Consider the following 22050-nt stretch of genomic DNA (forward strand, 5'->3'; position numbering starts at 1 on the left):
ATCCCCGCCATAACAAGTCTCTTCTGTTACAGTGTGGTCTCCGTACCAGATCACCAACCCCCGCCATAACAAGTCTTCTTCTGTTATAGTGTGTTCGTCAAATTTCCTTTTAAGATACGAATACACCCACTGTGCCACTTATCTTTAAATCCGCCTCTTGGAAATCAGACGCATCTCCTCTGGAGTCGTCTAAGTCTTAGTAAGTTTTTCGTTGGCAAAGCTCTTAAAAATGCATGCGAATAACTATACGTTTTTTTATTAGTTAATGATTTCAAAACTTATTCATCTCAATCTAGCAATTCAATTATCTTAAAGTGACCTTTAAGTTGACTTTCATATTTCCCTTAGCTTGCTTTTTAACGCATGCTCTGCCTACTTCGTTTTCTGCTTCTACACTTATTGGCAATAGACGAAAAGATCTACATAGCTTCCTTTCCGATTTATAATTCCCATGCGCTGGCCCTTTTTATAGTGACGAACAATTCGTTTTTTGAATGTCATTTTTCAAAAATGGATATTTTTCTAAAGATTAAAAGCAGAAAGTTACTGACATTTAATGAGCATATTCCTAAAAGAGTTCGATGCTAAAATCCCAGCGAAGTTAAATACTACAGCGCTTGGAGTAGACCAATATTTTTTCACTATTAAACTGTTGCAGGGTAACGAACTGACAAATACACAAAACTCTATGGATATTTGAAAATTTTTATTCTTTCTTTAAAAAAAGGTGAAATGGTATAATAGTGGGATTGTATTGTTTAACTGTACACTTTCAAAAAATGTCGACTTCAGTTCTATGTTTAAATTAAATAATTTAGGTTATTCAACTTTAGTTAATTAAAGTCAACAAAAAAAAATTTTTTTTTAGCTATCGGCTTAGAAAGAAACTAATATCGATACGTCAACAAATTCCACAAAAAGTAATCATAAATTTTATAAACTATTAAACCAAATTATAGTAGTCTTACAGTTTAAAATACTTCTGTATTAATAATTGCGGTCGAGAAAAGGTTCTTTCCTGCAAATCAATCATATATCTAAAAAAAATTAAAAAAGACAAGAATATAACCGTGACCCGACCAAATTCAATTAAAACGCCAGTTTATGTCCATCCTTTATTTTAAATAAACAATATTAAATTACCTTAGAAAAACTCCCATTATTATGTTAAAGCTTACATAAAATATTTTCTAAAATTACGTAATATGTATTTATATGCTGTACATAATTCTTCAGCATTAACGAAGACTGTATGCATGGATGGGGTTACTCTTACAAATAACTATTATAGGAACAATTAACAACAAAACATATATGTGGAAAGACCCTTGACAACATTTCTCATTAAAAATCTTTATGTGAATTGCCAAAGATAGCCAAAACTTAGATCATGGAAATGTTCCATTGAAAACGAAAAAAAATATACATATCAAAGCTACATTTCGATTAAGCACACATTTTTAGGATATTTTTACAAATCTTGATTATGCACTAGCGTGGACCTATCCTAAAACTGTAAATCTTAAATCTCTTTAATTTTCGCTAGTCATGGCAACTAAACAAATTTTAAAACTTTTGCGATAGCGACTAAAAAAATTTATAAACGAATTTGTTTTTTTTCGAAAACTCTTGTAAAGCCGTATAATACTTAAATGGTATAAGAGGAAAATGTTACTGTAGCTGATGTTGCTGTGTCTGATGGTGTCGCCTCTCTCGAGCTCGTTCAATGTGTCGCTTTCGTTCTTCCTTTGTCCAATAACGACCAATTTTTACTTCAGATACTGTATCGTCCTCCGTTGTCGTAAGCTCGTTGCAGCGCATATTTTTTCGAACAGAAACTTGGGGACGATTACGTACTGGTCGCTTTACAATGTATCGCGTTCCATCTGGGCGTCTCTTAACTTTCCAAACCATTGGTATTTCTTCACTATTTTCACCGTTAAGCAACGTAGAATTTTGTTTTGAAATTGTGGAATCATGGCATCGGTTTGCAACCTATACAAAATACAATTATGAAATGCAATTTAGCGAAAATCAACATGTTAAAAAATAAAAAATAAACCGACAACCGAAAGGCAGACAAGCATCTCAGGTGGGCACTTTAATTCTGGTGTTGTTACTGTTTAATCGCTAAATTATTGAATATTGGTCAGCTGTTTTTGGAATTTTGGATAGTTGCAATTCGAAATTTGTTGCACAAGCGGGTTTGAAAATATATAGAGAACAATAAAACAACTGTCAATCCGGTTTTTAAAAAAATGTTGATTGCGTTCACCGACTTAAAACTAACCAGAATGTAGAACGCTATAGTCGAGTGCCTCGACTATCCGATACCCATTGCTCAGCTAAAGTGAGCAGGAGATAAACAAGCAGCAAATAGAGATTTTATAGCGCCATTTACTCGCGATATTAATATATGGTAATGTGCGTGGCAGAGAAAGTTGGCGTTGCAAATTTTTTTAGGTCAATCGATGGGTACTGACGAGACCAATACATTTTAGTTTTTCTTTCATTGAAGGAGTAGTAGCCAGAGTTTTGGGCGGTTTGTGGGCGTCAGAGTGGGCGCTGAGTACGAAGATAAGGAATCTAAATCTGAAATCCCAGTTTTCTTATAGTTTCCGAGATCACACTATAAAAACCGTATCTATAGCCCACATACAACACGGGGAGTGTTCCAAATTTGAAGCTATGATCTGTAAAACGAAATATCTGCAAAAATTGAGAAAAGTGCAATTTTTAACACGAGCATTACAATATGATTTTATTTATATTAAAATCCCATTATGTTTGATAAGTGAACTCCACTGCGCTCTCTTTAGAGCTCCACTTAAAAATTAGTTTTCCCAATTTTCGATTTAAAACAAACACATTAAGATAGTTTTATGGAGTATTCATTTAAACACACAACGTCCTTTATTCGTTTCAAAATCACCACTTAAACTGCTTTAAAGTCATATTTTGACCAATTTAAAGTGCTAGTATTACGTCGAATTTCTATAGCCCGAGAATGGAATTTATAAAAGCTGGCCTTACAGTAACTGTCTGTGAGCTTTTCTTTTTGGATGATTGTTTGCCTATCTATTCCTATTATTCGGCCAACTGGTCGCAGGTTGCGGATAGCGAGCGCCCTGGTTCTCCAGGGTAGCTACGAATAAGCGTGGAAGTTAGACACGGCCCGGCTCCTGCCAAGCCCCCAACACGAAGCGTAAATAAGTAGCCCCGGACAGTCAGCGGGTATCTGCGCCGTAGCAGTACCGACGTCGCGCTTGTGCTGCCGCCTCCGACAAATAGCTCACACATACCCCCTTCCCACACTCTTTGAACCTACCTCCTCCCTACCCCCACAACTCATCTCACCCCGGGCTGGACTAAGGTGTCACTCGTACCGTGCCGAGAGTCAATCTGGCTGGGAGCCCGAGTTATCAAAAACTCAGTCTCAAACTGTGAGCTCAGGCAAGTGGCGACCGCCTGTTCTAAGTCAGCCTTAAGTGGGTACAGCGGATCTCTGCCCGGATGGAGCTGTCCCATCTCCGCAGCTCGTGGGAACTAACATAGAGAATTCACTAATAACAAAAACAAAACAGACAACAACACCAAAAAAGAGCCCGACACTCTCAAGAAGAGCAAGATCACTGCTCCGATTACCCTAGTCCCTGTGACGTCTACCCCTGCCAAGGCCAGCGAACAACGCAGCCGGCTAAGCCCAACTCACCATAAGGACAAGCCCAAGCCTTCCACCAGCGTAGGTGTGGCTAACCAGCTACTCCAACCTGAGGGGATCGCCAAAGCCGGTCTCGTGGTGAGTACCAGGACAAAGGAGTTCAAGAGGCGTTAATCCCAGACTTCGACATCGCTATGACTACCAGCAACAGCAACAAGCGAGAGAGGTCGATGGGGACAGCTCAACCAGCGAGCAAGAAGGCCAGAGTAACCAACCGCGGCAACTGCGGTCGAGATCCTTTGCTGAGATAGTAAAGGATCGGAAGATCATTGGAGTCATCAACCAGAGCGGTGAAGGCGGTAGGATCCCAAGGATCCAATGGGGTCTGGTTAGACGGGCCCTTGCGTCAGTGGCCTTGAAAGTGAAAGGTCAATGTTAAGTTGATCGCCTGTGAAGACGAGAGATCGGCAGCACTTTACAAGGCTGCCATTAACAAGGTCGGCGAGGTCTACCCCGGGGCCAAGTTGGCAGTTTGCGAGGCCGCTGACATCCCGTCTTGACCGATAGCAAGGGTGTGGCTGCCGTCGGAACCCTCGGAACCAGAGGCTATACTCAGCCTGCTGACCAGGTTCAACCCGAAGCTTCCAACAGACGGTTGGAAGGTTGTCAAGGTGGAGAAAACCGAGCGCGTCACCATGAACGTGGTATTTCTCTTGAACCAGGCCTGCTTGGAACCCCTCGCAGCCCAACAAAACCGGGTGAACTACGGCTTCGATAAGGTGCAAATACGCACCTTCGACACAGATAAGCTAGCGGCAGACAACCTGGCTGCCTGTGCGTCGTACGAACCCCCGAGCGACGACGAATTGGAGCATGAGGAGGCCACCATCACTGGCTACGTGTCAACCGACTCGGAGCTGACAGAGAGCCTGAATCAGCTGTGCACTCAGGACATAAACCGACCCGGGCGTACTGTTCACCAGGACATAGCGGAGGAAGCGGAGGGTACCCAGCCCGACCATCCTAAAGATGGTGCAGTTCCTGCAGATTAACCTGCACCATAGCAAGGCAGCATCCGCTGCCCTCCTCACCCGCCTGGCGACAGGCAACATAGACGTAGTCCTCATTTAAGAGCCATGGATTGTTGGTAGCAACATCTGTGGCTTATCAACCCCCCTATACAAGCTATTTTACACCAAGGATTAGGGTAAAACCAGAACCTGCATTCTTACAAAGACACACTTTAACACATTTCTTATTCCACAGTTTAGCGAAGGCGACCTCACCACGGTCAGACTGGAGCTAAACGAAAACACTTATCACACCATAGCAGCATTCTATCTGGCTCACGACTACGAAGGGCCTCTACCAAACACCACTACACAACAACTCATACATACACACTCATCTAAGGAACTCATCCAGGGTGGGGACGCTAACTCACACCACACGCAATGGGGATGTACAAACACAAACGAAAGGGGTGAGTTACTCTACGACTATCTCCTTCAATCAAATCTATTCATCTGCAACAAAGGTAATGACCCAACTTTCATCACTAGAAATAGGAGGGAAGTCTTAAACATTACACTAATATCTGATCCCCTACTTAACCAGCTAGAAGCGTGGAAGGTGGGGATCGAGCACTCATTCTCAGACCACCGATACATAGAATTTACAATAACTCTCGACTGTCCTCCCGCCGAGAACATTACTAATCTAAGATTAACCAACTGGGGATACTACAAAAATCTCCTCAACAGGAACCTACACGCTCCACCGACGCACGTACGCAACGGTCAAGAATTAGAAACCCTAGTTAACACTGATATCTGCGGTGAGGCCTTAAAAAGGGCTTGACCAAGCAGAACAGTCAAAGCAAAGCACAAACCCCCGTGGTGGAACGCAACCCTGGCGAACCTTTAAAGAGAGTGTAGAACTTACTTCAATAGAGCTAAATACAACAATAGCGTATCTTCCTGGAATTTATACCATACAAAACTAAGCCTATACAAAAAGGAAATTAGAATATCAAACCGAAGAGCTTGGGCTAATTTCTGCAGTAGCATAGCATCCAGACTCAGAAGAATTTTAGCAAAATCTCCAGCAACCATTGGCTATCTAAAAACCAATGCTGACAGCTGTTAGACACCCACTTCCCTAAAAACACCCATGTAGTGGAGGACGTCTACATAGAGGAGAACTTAGACGACCAGGGTATAGACAACACCTCGAACCCTGGCCGCAATCAGTGGGCTGTTAACTCTTTTAAGGCCTTCAAATCCCCCGGCCCAGATGGGTTCTTCCCGGCCCAGCTACAACGGACACTAGATATTTCCCTACCCTGGCGGACAGCCATCTTCCACGGCTGCCTTGCTCTAAACCATATTCCAACAAGGTGGCTGGACGTTAAGGTAATTTTTATACCGAAAGCCGGCAAACCCTCCCACACCAACCCAAAGGACTTCCGCCCAATTAGTCCCTCTTCCTTCTTGTTGAAGACCCTGGAAAGGCTAATTGACACCCATATCAGGCTAACCATCGACCAAAGTCTACTCTCTGACGCACAGCACGCGTACCGTAAGGTTAGATCAACAGATACCGCCCTCCACTCTCCTCAGCAGAGGAACCCCACAAGGGGGCGTACTCTCACCGCTTCTATCGGTTTTAGTGGACAACAAACTGCTATTACTTCTAGAAGAGGCGGGCACTAAAGTGGTAGCCTACGCGGATGACGTGGTTATCTTACTGCAGGGCAAATTCCCGCAAACTCTTTGCAATCTAATGGAGACCGCCTTATCCACCCTCTCCAGGTGGACGGCTGTCTGTGGACTGGGAGTTAACCCAGAAAAGAAAAGGTCTTGTCAATACCTATCGATTGATACAACAAAAATTTTTCCACGCCCACTCTAACGCCCATAACGCTTAAATCTGTTTACCGTCGGTAGGTGGCGCATTTCAATCTCGCCTTGCTTCTTGCATATCTACATTTCCCTTTGGTCTCTTTAGCGGAGTAACGGGTATCTGATAGTCGAGGTACTAGACTATAGCGTTCTTCCTTGTTTTTTTTTTAATCCAGGCGATATATATGGTTAAATTCTTAAGTACTTATTTAAAATTTCAATTTTAAAGATTTTTTTAGATTTCGTGCTATTTGCATTTTCGCGCAGAAGATCCTAGAAGATACAAGAGAGCGGGACCAAAAAAAACGAGAGCGATTGAAAGAAAACACGAAATGGATTTGGATTACTGCAGGGCAAATTCCCGCAAACTCTTTGCAATCTAATGGAGACCGCCTTATCCACCCTCTCCAGGTGGACGGCTGTCTGTGGACTGGGAGTTAACCCAGAAAAGACCAAACTAGTTCTCTTTACAAGGATACGATATCTAATTCTCCCAAAACTACACCAAACGCGCCTAACCCTTAGCAACCAGGCAAAGTACCTAGGTGTCATCCTTGACAAAAAGCTTCTCTGGACAGACAACATCCTAGATCGCACACGCAAAGCGGCCATAGCCCTCTTCGCTTGTAAAAAAGCCATATGGAGGAAGTGGGGTTTCTCCCCCATGATAGTTCACTGGCTATACACTGCAATAGTCAGGCCCATTCTCCTCTACGGAAACATCGTTTGGTGGCCTTCCCTAGAAAAGAATTGCAACCTCCGGATCCTTCACAAGATCCAAAGAAGTGCAGAGCCCTGCATCAGTGGGGCGCTTCGCACCACCGCCACTGAAGCACTTAACACAATTCTCGACCTCCAACCCCTGGACCTACTTGCCAAAAGCCCGGCATCTGCAACAGCGCTGAGGCTCCGCGAAGCAGCGGCATGGACAACAGGCTCTACGGTTCACTCCAACATCCTATCAAAACATACATCCTTACCACGTAATACAGACTACGTTCCACCCATAGCCAACTTCGAAAGAAGATACAAGATCTTCATACCCACCCGTACAGACTGGGACAACCTCCCACACCAATTCGAAAACGCCGTCAGCATATACACAGACGGCTCCAAGCTTAACTCCCAAACAGGTGGGGAAGTCTTTTCCCCTAAACTAGACATAAAAGTCTCGTTCCACCTACCAGACCACTGTAGTGTTTTCCAAGCGGAAGACATGGCAATTCAGGAAGCCATGACCCACGTGGACACGTCAGTACATCTTGACATAGATATTTTCATCTTCTCGGATAGCCAAGAAGACCTCAGGGCCCTCGACTCCTACACAACGAACTCAAAAACAATCTCTGAATGCCGCAAATCTCTTAACGAGATGGCCGCTCATCTGAGAATCAACCTCATCTGGGTGCCTGGACACCGCAATATTGAGGGCAACTGCATAGCAGATGAGCTAGCAAGTCAGGGGACAACCGCCGACATCCTTCGCAATAAGGACACGGTGGTAGCCCATGGCTACCTGCGAGCTCCTTCTCAGGCAGAGACTGTACACACTTTCCAACACCCGTTGACTCACATGGCCAAACTACAACTCGAAAAGAACAAAAACTCTCCTACAATGTAGCAGGGAGGACATTACCACTCTCCTAAATACCCCCACTGGCCACTGTCTTATAGGGACTCATGCGCTCAGGCTGGGACTCAGTAACCACGACTTCTGCCGCAGCTGCAAAACAGATAGACGAAGAGGAGAGCATCGAACACCTCCTATGCTTCTGCCCAGCGCATAACCTAAAGCACTTTCAAACACTAGGTAGCTACGCACTTCCGAACCTTGCGGCCATTCAGGGCGTAAGCATCCATAAACTCGTATGTTTCTTGAGAAGAACAGAATTCTTCGCGAAAGCAAATAACCCATGAGCTAGGGAAAATGATCTAATCAGAGATCATGTGGTTTCACAAGGGGCCCAATGTGGCCTAAGTGTGGGGATTAGTATCTAATCTCCAACCACTCCAACCTAACCAAACCTAACCTTGCCTACCTGTCTGAAAGCATGTCTGGCTAAAGGCTAAGTAGTCCCCTCCCAATGAAATACACTTATGCTATAGTTTTTTTCCAGACCTCGAAACATGTCAAATAGTCCCTTTCCGGTATAGCTATCAGCGCCTACTGCGCCTACTGAGGGGTGCATGTGTCTAACCAGACTCATACTGGCAAAGGCAGGAGAAAATGCAATTGGGCAATTCTCGGGTGTCGCGTGGCCAGAACAACGGCCACGATCGATCACACTCCGTTTGCTGGCAAAGGGCAACAGCCGGCCGTTGACTCCCAAGATAGCATATATCAAGAAACAGTAATCCTAGGTGGGAACACCTAGTTTATCTGATCTATACCGGCAGCCAAGTAAAAGCTCTAGTCTGGTATAAAAGACCTCAGACAAATTGAGAAAAGGAGAGAATCCATTTGGGTGTCTTGCTGACGGAACCAGCGCCGTCATTGTCATCAAAGAACGTGGAGAGGATCAACAATAAGGACGACATCCGACATACTGTGATGTTTGGGGACGCAGTATCCGTGATCCCCATGCTCCTGAAATTTATTCAGCTGTAGGAGCCATCCGTTCAGAGGCATAGCGACCAATAGCATACGTCGGAGAAAGTAGTGATGCAATATAAATGTGTTAATCGAGCCAACCAAAGCTAAAGTGAACTTATGCATAACCAAAGACCAATATCCTCAAATAATACAATTGAATAACAAGTGAAAATCAAAAAAACATTGGAAGCATTCAAACATGCATTGAAATATATTTAAACCAACCGAATCAATAGACAAAGTGCGAGTCATGATGAACAATTAGAGAGGACGAATCCCTCCACCAGCCGTTGAAGAAGTCGCATGCCTCTGGCATAATATATATATATATATTTTTTGTGTTTAAGTGAATTGGTATCCTTAAGAACAGCCGGGTTTTGGTGCACGTATATTTATATATATATATCCAATATAATATTTTTCCAAAGCCCAGGATCCGGAGCGTCGAGATCTCATCGCCCAGGATTTAAAGAGGGGGTAAATTTGTCGGAACACGGTTCCTTTCCTATAAACATACATATATAAATATTTGTGCAGTATCCTAAAAGAACACTTGGCTACTATAAACTTTTCAGCGGCGAGTATCAGCCGTCATCGGACGGACAGACGGATATGGCTAGATCGACTCGTCTAGTCATGCTGATCAAGAATATATATACTTTATGGGGTCGGAAACGTTTCCTTCACTGAGTTGCAAACTTCGGACTGAAATCAAAATACCCTCTGCAAGGGTATAAAAATAGTAATCGGCGCTATTTGTATATTTATGAATATTTTTTATGGTGGCGGTAGGGGCGATTGACATTCATGAGTACTTTAATAAAAAATTGGTTTGTGTGTTTCAAACAATGCCAACTGTAGAAATCGTGGCACCCAGATTTTGCAATATCGTTTTGAATCAACCATATCTACGCCGGAAGTTAACCGTATTGGATTGGGCGGTTTGTGGGCGTGGACACTGACGAAACAAACTTGCGCTGTGGATCTCTAGAATCTGCATGCCTAATCCCAGTATTGCAGCTTTTATAGTTTCCGAGATCACAGAGTTCATACGGACAGAAGGACATGGCTAGATCCACTCGTCTAGTGATCCTGATCTAGAGTATATCTACTTTATGGGGTAACGGGTATAAAAGTAGTTGGTTAACTTCCTGTTTGAATATTATATTAAATACACTATTTGTGTATGATAAACCCAAATAGGTTTCTTGAAGTCCAAATCGCGGTTACATTTTTTGTGATGCTTTGTTTTATTTAGTGATGAATTAATACCAACACATTCATACTACCTGTAGTATATTTTCCGTCCAATTGGTTAACCAAATAGCACTTACCTCTTGACTACTTACGAAGTGGTAGCTACTCAAATTTGGTGCATTAAACTGGGGACAATGGCTATATGATTCCTCAGTTTCTTTGACACCTAATACGTTATGGTCGCTTTTAACTTGAATTTCACTTTCGTAGGTTGCCTTGCCTTGTTTCTCTGAAATAAAATGTAATAAACATCATTATTAATGGTTGGCAGGTTTAACATCTTATAAACAAGATTACTCAAATAGTAGTTCTAAGAGTTCCTATGCAGCGCAAGTTGTTTATCCCAATGCGCCTCGCCCAATCTCACGCCAAAACGATAAATCTCATCTGGCGCACACATGATACATGCCAAAAATTAATGAAATCGGACCATTTATTAAAAAGCTATGAGCAATTAAAGACGCTGGTGGAGCCAGTTTTCGATTTCGGAAACAGTCGCTCTGGCGCTCTCTTTTGAGACTTTGCCAATGATGCCACCCAGGCAGATAACAATAATTTCCCTATTTTTTAAAATGTTCGATGTGACCTCGTAATTCGTTCCCGTGGTGAGTTTTATGGGAAATTATATATCTGCACCGCTCTTACTCACTGTTTTGTTTTCGTAATTGATCCTCACCACTATTGCAGTTGCTTCGCACTTGTTGGGTGTGTTGAAAAATCTAAGTTAGCTTCAAACTTGACCTTGAATTGGCTCTCAGCAGAGGTTGGGCAGAGGTTCGGGCAGTGCAAATGGTGTCTCTATATAGATTCGTACTCTATGCGCTGACAATTGTAAAGCTAGAGAGCTTAAACTTGAGATGTAGTGCCTAGGGTCCACGCCCTTTCTTACGAACACAATCGCTTATAAGGCAATTTTATGTATGATAACCAAAAAAATGTCCAATGTAAAGTAAAATTGGTCCACTGTCCTTCCTTTAAACCCTTTCGTCCGATTTTTACGTATTTTACATATTTTATTACATTTCTATTGCTTTATGCAAGAACATGATAAAGTTATCAGATGCAGATTATCTTACGATATATAAAGGAAAAAATTTTAATTGAACATTCCATAGGGGGCCTAGGTTCAAAAAAGATTTGAACAGCAAAATAAATACTTTTAAATGCCTCGTAACTACTACTATATTTATATTATCGAAGTTTTTACATTAAATCTTATTTTATGAAAAGCACAAATCATAGACAAAAAATAATTGTTAAAATCCCCAATATTTGGGAGCTTAATAATACCGTTACTCGTAGAGTAAAAGGGTATACTAGATTCGTCGGAAAGTATGTAACAGGCAGCAGGAAGCGTTTCCGACCCCATATAGTATATAGCCGAGTCGATATAGCCATGTAGCCATGTCCGTCTGTCTGTCTGTCCGGATGAACGCTGAGATCTCGGAAACTATAAGACCTAGGCTATTTGAGATTTGGCGTGCAGATTCCTGAGCTTCTTACGCAGCGCAAGTTTGTTTCAGCAATGTGCCACGCCCACTCTAACGCCCACAAGCCGCCCAAAACTGTGGCTTCTGCAGTTTTGATGCTAGAATAAAAAATTTTAACTGAAATGTATTGTTCTCATCAATACCTATCCATTGATCCAAAAAAAAAGTTTGCCACGCCCACTCTAACGCCCACAAACTTCGAAAAATCGTTACTATGAACGCGGATGTCTTGGAAACTATCAAAGATAGAGAATTGGGATCCGTAGCCTTGTACGCAGCGCAAGTTTGTTTCGCGAATATGCCACGCCCACTCTAACGCCCACAAACGGCCCAAGCCTGTGGCGCCCACAATTTTTATGCTAGATAAAAAATTTAAACTGAGATGTATTGGTCTTGTCAATACCTATCGATTGATACAACAAAAATTTTTCCACGCCCACTCTAACGCCCATAACGCTTAAATCTGTCTACCGTCGGTAGGTGGCGCATTTCAATCTCGCCTTGCTTCTTGCATATCTACATTTCCCTTTGGTCTCTTTAGCGGAGTAACGGGTATCTGATAGTCGAGGTACTAGACTATAGCGTTCTTCCTTGTTTTTTTTTTAATCCAGGCGATATATATGGTTAAATTCTTAAGTACTTATTTAAAATTTCAATTTTAAAGATTTTTTTAGATTTCGTGCTATTTGCATTTTCGCGCAGAAGATCCTAGAAGATACAAGAGAGCGGGACCAAAAAAAACGAGAGCGATTGAAAGAAAACACGAAATGGATTTGGAAGGAACGAGTGGAAGAATTTCAACGGAAGAGGAGGCGCAGCCTAAATGGATACATTGGGTTTTCAAAAAATATATATAGGTTTTTATACCCTTACTCGTAAAGTGAAAGGGTATATTGTATTCGGGGAAAAGTATTTAACAGGTAGAGGAACCGTCTCCGACCCCATAAAGTATATATATATATATAGGAATTGAAAATAATGTTCTTCAGGTCGTTTAGCCTGACGTAACGCATTTCAATCGCGTTGGTCCTTAAACCACGACTTGAGACGGTGATTGACTTGATCATGAGCACTAGCCGAGTCGATCTAGCCATGCCCGTCTGTCCGCCTGTTTGTCTGTCTGTCCGTCCGTATGAACGCTGAGATTTCGAAAACTATTAAAGATAGAAAGTTAGGCTTTGTCATGCAGATTCTTGAGGTTCTGGGATAGCGCATTCTTAAGGTTCAGCAGTATGTAACGCTCACTCTAACGCCCACAAACGCCCACGCTTAAATCTGTCTAGCGCCCGTGTTATTTTAAGATTTTACTAAAAATTAAAACTTCCCTGAGGAATTAAAAAAACTAAGCTTATTAGCTTGTGAAAAAAATGAGCGAACAACAGAAAAACTTATCAAAAGAGCAACTAAACTGGCTTTTCTCGCACCCATACAGATTTCTTAATGTAAAGGCTACAATTTTTTTTCCTTAAATACCAATATTATTCTTCGGCAAATATGGAAAACATGTCTTTATGCACATAGTCTCACTACATAGATTAGAAAACACCCATACGATTAAACGGCCCCCAAATATATCAAGCCCATATGCAAGGAGTCCTAAATTTATCTATTGAATTGATTTGCCTACCGTTGACATACGCTGTTGGCATATTTGAAGAACAGAGACCAATTCGACCAGATTTACCAAAAGGTAACAGCAGCATACTGCTTACAGCAGTTGTATCCAAAGCTTCTCTGCGGCCATCGATCACTCTGCTCTCTAGCTTGTGGTTAACAGTGTTATCTTCATCAGCATTTGTAGTATTTTGATGCGGGGAGGCGCTATTGTTTGAGCCACCAGTGTTGTAGGCACTTGAGGAGTTATCAACCTCTTCGCCAAGAGCCACGCTTGCAGCAAGAACATTATTTGGTCCATAGGCACTGTATGCAACTCCACTACTGCTGGATCGGCTTGTGTTTGTCAATGTGCTGCGTAATGTAAAAACACGACTGCAAGTTGGTTGTTGGGTTAATTTTAGTGGCGGGGGACGTCCAACTAGCGTGTGTATTGTTCTCGGATATTGCGGCTTTAAACCTAACCATTGAGCAACACGCTGAGTTTGTTGCTGCATTGTCGTTTCTAATACTAATGACGCCTTGCCGTTTGAACTTTGATAAGGGGAACAGTAAAGTGGTTCAGACTCAGAATCTTCTGGAATAGTCTCGTAAATGTGCTCGCTTTCGTCGTACTCATGTTGGAGATGAACTTGATTTTCGCTTAAAGATTGGTTTTCAGTTTTTCGATTATCAAAACTGGCATCTGGACGAAGCTTTAATTTACCAAACATCTTGCTAGATTGGTCAACCATTTTTTTTGGTAGAGAAGATGTTTGAACTTTTAAGTCTGGTGAATGCTCGCCCGTTTCATTGGATAGTTCCTCAAAAGACTGTACGTGGCTTAATAATACTTTATCCAATTTATCCACTACATTTGTGTAGTCATCTGATATAAATGTATTTGCATATTCAAAATTAATGTCTTCGTCATCCTCGTCTTCCTATCAGTTTAAAAATATATTAATTAGTTAAAGTAAAAACATTTGAAAATTTTTTGCAGTGCCTAATTAAAATAGTAAATATTAAAAGTTCGTTTTGATTTTTAGATCATCATTTAAAGATCCAAATATAAAAAGTATTTATGGCTGGCTATTTCTAACCAACTTTAGTGAAACCGTTACGAACTCTAAAGACGGGGTCGACATCAACTGCGTTGATTTTGAAAAAATTTTTTATGAATTTCACAAATATTTTAATTATGCACTTATTAAGAAAAACTCAAGCTTACAGGGTATAGAATTCGACTAACTAGGAGCGTTACTGCGGTGCTACTCTCTGCTATCTGATTTTCCACCTCCTCCTGGTTTTTAACATCCACACCGTTAATACGAAGAATTTGATCACCCTGTCGTAGGCGCCCATCTCTATGTGCTATACTTTCCGGTTGAATGCCACTGATAAACACATCCTCGCAGTGTTCTGTTTCATTGCACAGTATATCACCTTTATTCGTTTCGATGCTTGACGACTGAAATCCGGATGAGCAAATAATCAGCCCGATTTGATTGTTCGTCGAATTTTCAACCGCTTTCATAAGGGTCACTTCCTTTAAATATAAAACATAAAACAGTTAGTTCTTGGCATACATTGTTTACTCACTGCAGACTATTATACAGCTGCGACTACAACAATAGAGAGTTCTATAGCCGAGTGTCCGGCTAACGGGTACCCGTTATTCAGGTACAGAGTCACCAGACTATCTCTAAAACAAGGGGAAAATATAGCTAGACAGCTATATTTTTACTTAGAAAATTAAAACTTTGAATAGAATAGCCCACGATTAAGAAAAACTAAGCAAACATTTTTTCACATTGTTTTTTCATTAATTTTTCGATAGTTCCTATGGCAGCTGAATATATAAAAAGGTCGTACCCCAAAGTTCTTACTTGCTCATTATTTCTCTGATCATTCGCTCCATTTTTACAAAATAAATTCGAAATTCTGAAATACTAAAAATTGGTATTCCTAGGAGTGAAAGATAATATTTCAAGAAAGGCCAAAGCTACATTAATCATTTTTTTCATTATTTTTTCTATGGTCCATGATCCGTTATATGTTGCTACTCAGACATTAAAAAACACAAAAACGATTAGACATTATGAGTGCAATTTGAGTTGCACGTAAATCATTTCAGCAAACAATTGGTTCTAAAAAAAATGTATGTCAATTTTAGGTTTTTTACCAGTCAAGTTGATCTTGATAGCCCTTAGAGCTCTTGGTAGTTTAGCTAGTGGTTCTGCAGCTATTACAAAAACAATTAACATTGCGATAATGGCCAAAGAAGACATGGAGGAGAAAACCCGCTACAACGAGAAAATTTAGAGTTGCTGTGGGAGAAGGATTGTATCTCAGGCCCTACAGAAAGGGTTATGGATTCAATCTTCAACCCCATAGTAAGGGATATACATAATTTAAGAAGCGAAAAAACTAAAATACCACTATCTAACATCGACATTATAAAATTCGCAAAAAAAATCGATCGCATATCATAAAAGAACTACATCCAGAGTTACCAAAAAGTCGGGAGTGTGGTATAATTTACAATTAAGTTGAGCACATTGGCTCGCATATAATAAAAGTAAAAATAATATTCATTATATTTGATAGTTTTGGAAATCTACAGCCACCGAGAGAAGTTGTAAAATACTTGAAGGATAGAATACAATACAATTACGACTGTGTCTCTTATTCCTACTTTCATTCGTGGAAGAAGTGGTGTCATAACCGGTATATTTAGAACCATCAAGGTGCAGCATAAAAAAACTAGCAACCATCTAATACCACCGAAAACCATCAAGGAACAACAAAAAACATCCAACCAAACCAACTAATACCAGCTCTATACCAACTAATACCAGCTTCCAAACAGATTTTAAACAGCTAGTTAGCAAATAGAAAACACCTAGTGAAAATCTAAAAAAGAAAAGGAAGAACGCTATAGTCGAGTACCTCGACTATCAGATACCCGTTACTCAGCTAATGGGACCAAAGGGAAATGGAGATATGCAAGCAGCAAAGCGAGATTAAAATGCGCCACCTACCGGCGGTAGACAGATTTAACCGTTATGGGCGTTAGAGTGGGCGTGGCAAATTTTTTGGGTCAATCGATAGGTATTGACGAGACCAATACATTTCAGTTAAAATTTTTTATCTAGCATTAAAATTGTGGGCGCCACAGGTTTGGGCGGTTTGTGGGCGTTAGAGTGGGCGTGGAAAACTTTTTTTTGGTCAATCGATAGGTATACATTTCAGTTAAAATTTTTTTTCTAACATCAAAACTGTACGAGCCACAGTTTTGGGCGGTTTGTGGGCGTTAGAGTGGACGTGGCACTCTGCTGAAACAAACTTGCGCTGCGCAGGAATCTCAGGAATCTGCATGCCTAATCCCAGTATTGTAGCTTGTATAGTTTCCGAGACCTCAGCGCTCATACGGACGGACGGACATGGCTAGATCGACTCGGCTAGTGATCCTGATCAAGAATATATATACTTTATGGGGTCGGAAACGCTTTCTTCTGCCTGTTACATACTTTCCGACGAATCTAGTATACCCTTTTACTCTACGAGTAACGGGTATAACAACTAGCCAAGTCCAAAGAGCTCTATCATCAACGTGAATCAGAAAAACGGTTGTCCGATCCGCCTCGCTCCGACTTACATACATACATACAACATGCAAAAGAAAAAAGACTTTCGGGAAAGTTTTATCCCGATAGCTTTTAACTGAAAGACTAGGACGGACGTACGGAAAGACGAACATGGACAGATCGACTCGTCTAGTGATGGAGATCAAGAATATACATTTATGTACACTTGGTGTCGGAAACGTCTTCTTCACTGAGTTGCAAACTTCTGACTGGAAATGGTCTGGCCACAACTGAAATGTGAAATGTGTCTGTGGAAGTGTCCGAAGAATTTCATAGAAGGGCCAACATCTTAATGTCATGTTATATGGCTGAGAAAGGTAACTGAGACTTAAATCAGTGGTGCCCACACAAATGCAATGAAATTTAAGACTTGTAAGTTGTCCGAAGTTATCCGAAGACGCATCCCGAAGCCACACGAGTGTTTAATCTCTCAAGACTCGCAGTCAGGCCAGTGGGTATTGATTTAAATCGTTTGGAAAACCCAATTCGTTCTCTCAATAAGGTGTACATTTTCCGAGCGACAAAACTTGTGTCAGATGTTACACGATTAAGTGGAAAATGTCATTTCAATTTGTCGATCGAAAAAGTAGAGAACTATCTGTCCGAAACACATAAAGTTGAGAAAAATTCATAGGGTTTTTCGACACCTCTAATTTATATGAACGAGAGGCAATTATAGAGTGCCATTAAAGTTTAACGTTCGAGACTAGAAAATTTCATCTTAGTAGGCTTTTGCGAATCAGCTGTGAGCACCGAAAAATACTTAACAGGGATTCTGAGTCCCTGGCAGAGTTAGCTCTCACATTGACACTCGAGAAATCCAAATTTCCTAAGCAGCCACACTATCTCTCCGTAAGTGTCAGCCCGCACTCTAGCAACCCTCAGTAAAGTACTAACATGTTATTGAGTAACTAAAAGGTTATAAAAAGTTAATGTATCACAACGACAAAGTTATCGTGGTATTGAGAGTACTATATTAAAGTACTATATTAAATCAGTCAAGTACTCAAGGTGAAACTGTAGTTAGTCCTGGACTAAAAAACATTGTGTACTTATATGTTGGTAACTACCTCAATATCGATTTCCGGTTCAAGGCATTGTTCAAACAAGTGGTGTTCCTGCTCGATGAAGTGGTTGGTTATAGTCTGAACAAAATCGTGATTGCTCAAAACATCTGTGTCGTTGGAAGGTTGCGTTTGCGTTTCCTTCGTCGCGGCCAAATCTGTAGAATTGCCCAAACGTTCTTCATGGCTTAAAGCACGAAGAGTTAAAATTACAGGACTTTTTGTTGCCGTTACATCCAAAGTTGCAGGAATTATTGACGTGGCATTTACTGGCTGAGAGGCACTTGCAGTTGTTGTAGACGCTGCTTCGGCTGGATTTTCAATTAAGGCAGATAAATCTGATTCGCTTGTGATTGATTGCAAAGCATTTGGAACGGTTTTCTCCACTTCTGATAGTTTAGCGTTGACGTCTTGTTGTAATCCTAAATCTAATTCATTGTGCTTCTGTCTGCACAATTCAACTACTAGGGTTTCTTTGGCTTGAAGGAACTTTTGAACCGCTTCATACCTCGGCAAATGGGTAATATCGTAACCGTTTATCTGAAATAAAATATGTTTTTTAACGGTTTGTGAAACGCATTGGATATACCAATACAGATTTTCTGGGGTAAAAACATCCGCACGAATGTTTTCCCACATTGAAAACATACTTTTAATACAACATATTCGTACTCCACCTCAACAATGCAATTATTCATATTGCTGGTTAATTAACAACAACTCATCGTATATTCATTTAATTGTATACATATTTTTTCGACTGCTTAGAGTGTGGCCAGCCTCACACGTTGTTTTTACGGCAATTTTAATGTCCAGCTCGATAGTCAGAAGTAATCGTAGTTGCTGCAAAATACAGCTCTTTACATCTTTTAATGTTTTCTTGGTTGAATCCTAAAACACATAGCACATATTTTATGCATATTTGAAAAAAGCAAACTAAAAAAACTAAGGTAATATGTTAAATAAAAAATAAATCAACATTGTTCTAATCTACTATTTATTACTGTTTAACCATTAGGTTTTGTCGTTCCGGAAATTTGCAAGCTAGTCCGCCATCCAAATTTGACGGACATTTTCATGCGGTGGTTAGCCATTGTTTTTCAGTGTAAACCTTAATTATTCTTTTTGACAATCAAATTTGGAACTTTGTTAAAAGTTTAGATAGGTTTAAAACTGTTGACAAGACAGCAACAAAAGACACCGCAAAAGATTTAACGACCTTTTCGCGTAGGAAACTGTCTAATTTCACGGTCGAAAAAAAGAATTTAGGGTTGATTCCAAACATCATCGCCAACCATTTCATTTTTGCCCCCCATTTTTGTATGGGACAAAATCCAACGTTGGTCCACTGTTAGCCCATTTTCTCAAAACCTGCGGGTTTGATTTTAATGAAACTTTCTAAAAAGAAGCTTAACGCCTTATAGGCTGGCTTAACGTGCATATTGGCACTACCTCTCTGAGGGATGCAGTTAGCAATATTTTGGGGACACGATTTGTCAAATGCATTTTTGAAACATTAATATGCAGCAGATTTGCTCCAAACCTCCTAGATCGTTAGATATTTTTTTCTAAACAATTTTCCATTTTATATTTTTTGGTTTGGTCTCCAAATAGCAAGAAAATTACAAAGTAAAAAGTGCTAATTTGACGGACATCGAACAAATGGAAAGCAGCGCTAAGCTAAATTCAATTTAAGCGCTAGCATGTGGAATGTTTTCAATGATTATTGCATTGCTATTAGCAAATTGGTCTAGAATGAGATTTCCATTCAGGCAAGCTTCTTGAAATAAATAGGTACTATTGTGAGCCTACGTGACTGCACGAAAATTTTCATAAGTGGAACCTTTTAAGAATTAATAACACCTTCCTCGCATATTGTTCTTTGGATATATGTACCCATTTTCTAGCAACCATTTTTGGAGGTGGATGAGCCTTCAAATCGCTTTTTCTTTTATAAATTACGTACGTTTTGGTGCCACAGATGCCAGGTCTTGCCAAGGACATAAGCTGGAGGTGGGTCATTACCTTAAAAAAGCAATACAATATTTATTTTCAATATGAGATCAATTGCTGAGTTTCGAGCCGTCGGGAGGCTCATTGGACCTGCACAATCAAAAATTCCTTATAATAGCGCCATTGTTAAGCAAAGGCATTTTCTTCTAAAAAAAAAAAACAGAAAAAAATACTGAATAAAACACTGGAGTACCGTATCGATTGACGTAAGCTGTCCCATATTCCGCTGCAGCGAGTTGTAGCGACTTTTTCCCGTCTCTTTCCTATAGCCTAGTACTCAGATCGGCTAAGAGTGACCGAAGTTTTCAAAGTTTACCCGCAATGCATGTGGCATGGTCTTACTGTCAAGCAGCTGGCCTTGTTGCCAAACGGAAAACAAATCAATTGAAAAAAGAAAAGTCTGCTGGTGCACAAAGAAGTTAAAACCAAAATAAATGAAATGCTCAACGAATGTTTTTATTTATGTAAATTAGAGTTAGTTTAAGGCTTCCTTCTCGTCCCACGGATGCTTCGCTATCTTTCCCACGCCATCTGCAGCCCAGCTCCGAGTCCCAATAGGCTGGCCAATAATGGCTGGTGATGGCTCCTCCAGCTGTCCCTTAGCGGGCGACCATATTTTCTCCTCCCGCTTTAGCTATCAAGTAGCTGGTGGAGGTGGAGTCCTCAATGGAGAGCTCGTCGGAGATCGAGCGATGTCCGATGTTCCTTCCCACTGGGCTTCTTTAGTGAATCTCCTCCAGCGCTTCAATTATTCTGCGGATTTGCCCCGTTGTGGTATTGCTTCCTGTCGGTCAAGTCCCACAACAATGGGCAACAGCTGGGATTAGGCGTCTTTTTTCATCTGCACTGACCTCCTTTAGCCGTTTTTGGTGTTTTTCTTTCATTTTTAATTTTTAAATTCCCCACCGCTTCTGCACGAATGACGCCAAAGATTAAATTTCTTGTTCTTTGGGCCGCGGCTAACGGCGTTCATCGAAAATTCACTCGCGAAATCTGGTATTTTTCTTGTATTTCCTTAGTTCATCTGAGTACCGCGCTGAAAAACAGACCCGACGAAAACCTTTAGCCGCGTACTTGCCTCTCGCTCACTCCTATGGATAGCTCGCTGTTTTCGTCGATCTGAGTACTAGGCTTATACGTGCATTTTTATACCCTTGCAGAGGGTATTATGATTTCAGTCAGAAGTTTGCAACGCAGTGAAGGAGACGTTTCCGACCTCATAAAGTATGAATATTCTTGATCAGCATCACTAGACGAGTCATGTCCGTCCGCTTCTACGCATACTAGTCTCTCTGTTTTAAAGCTATCGGGCTAAAACTTTCCCAAAAGTCTTATTTATTTTGCAGGTAGTATTTAAGTTGGAACCAGCCGGATCGGAAAACTATATGTTATATCTCCCATAGGAATTATTTGAAAAAAAAATTTTTTTAATGTATCTATGGTGTTTTTTAACATATAAACTCCTACGCTTGGAAATAACATTTTTTAATTAGTTCTGAATTTCGAATTTATTTTTATGAAAATCGGACGACTATATCATATGGCTGCCATAGAAACGATCGGAAAATTGGTGGGAAAATAACATGAAATAAATCATAGCTTCGGTGTTTTTTGACATATTATCTTATACTAATGGGAATAAAATTTTTTGTATTTTTAAGAATTTCGAATTAAATTTAATAAAAATCGGACGACTCACTAATAAAAAAAATATTTTTTAAAAAATTTGCTTTGTTGATTTCGATCGTATTTTCTTTTACTCTGGGATATAGAATTTTTAACTTTTCAGCATTACGTATTAATTTTTATAAAAATATCACTGAGGT

General features: G+C 40.6%; 1 protein-coding gene across 3 annotated transcripts in view; it reads right to left on the reverse strand.

Annotated features, from left to right (window-relative positions):
- The window catches only part of Slip1 (SLo interacting protein 1), a 44640-nt gene extending 25618 nt beyond the window's left edge, over nucleotides 1-19022 (reverse strand). The window contains exons 1-6 of one of the 3 annotated variants that reach the window (XM_017088722.4): nucleotides 18862-19021; nucleotides 18218-18751; nucleotides 14729-15046; nucleotides 13532-14441; nucleotides 10492-10643; nucleotides 1102-1995 (exon numbers count right to left, since the gene is read on the reverse strand). In XM_017088722.4, the coding sequence (XP_016944211.2) occupies nucleotides 1672-1995; nucleotides 10492-10643; nucleotides 13532-14441; nucleotides 14729-15046; nucleotides 18218-18751; nucleotides 18862-18909 (2286 nt within the window). In that variant the 5' untranslated portion in view covers nucleotides 18910-19021 and the 3' untranslated portion in view covers nucleotides 1102-1671. Of the gene's footprint in view, nucleotides 1-1101; nucleotides 1996-2379; nucleotides 2710-10491; nucleotides 10644-13531; nucleotides 14442-14728; nucleotides 15047-18217; nucleotides 18752-18861 lie in introns of those variants that run through there. The other 2 variants (XM_065867352.2, XR_011604513.1) reach the window with 2 other exon arrangements.
- Between the last annotated feature and the right edge of the window lie 3028 nt (nucleotides 19023-22050).

Source organism: Drosophila suzukii, chromosome 4 (assembly GCF_043229965.1).
Source record: "Drosophila suzukii chromosome 4, CBGP_Dsuzu_IsoJpt1.0, whole genome shotgun sequence".
NCBI lineage: Eukaryota > Metazoa > Arthropoda > Insecta > Diptera > Drosophilidae > Drosophila > Drosophila suzukii.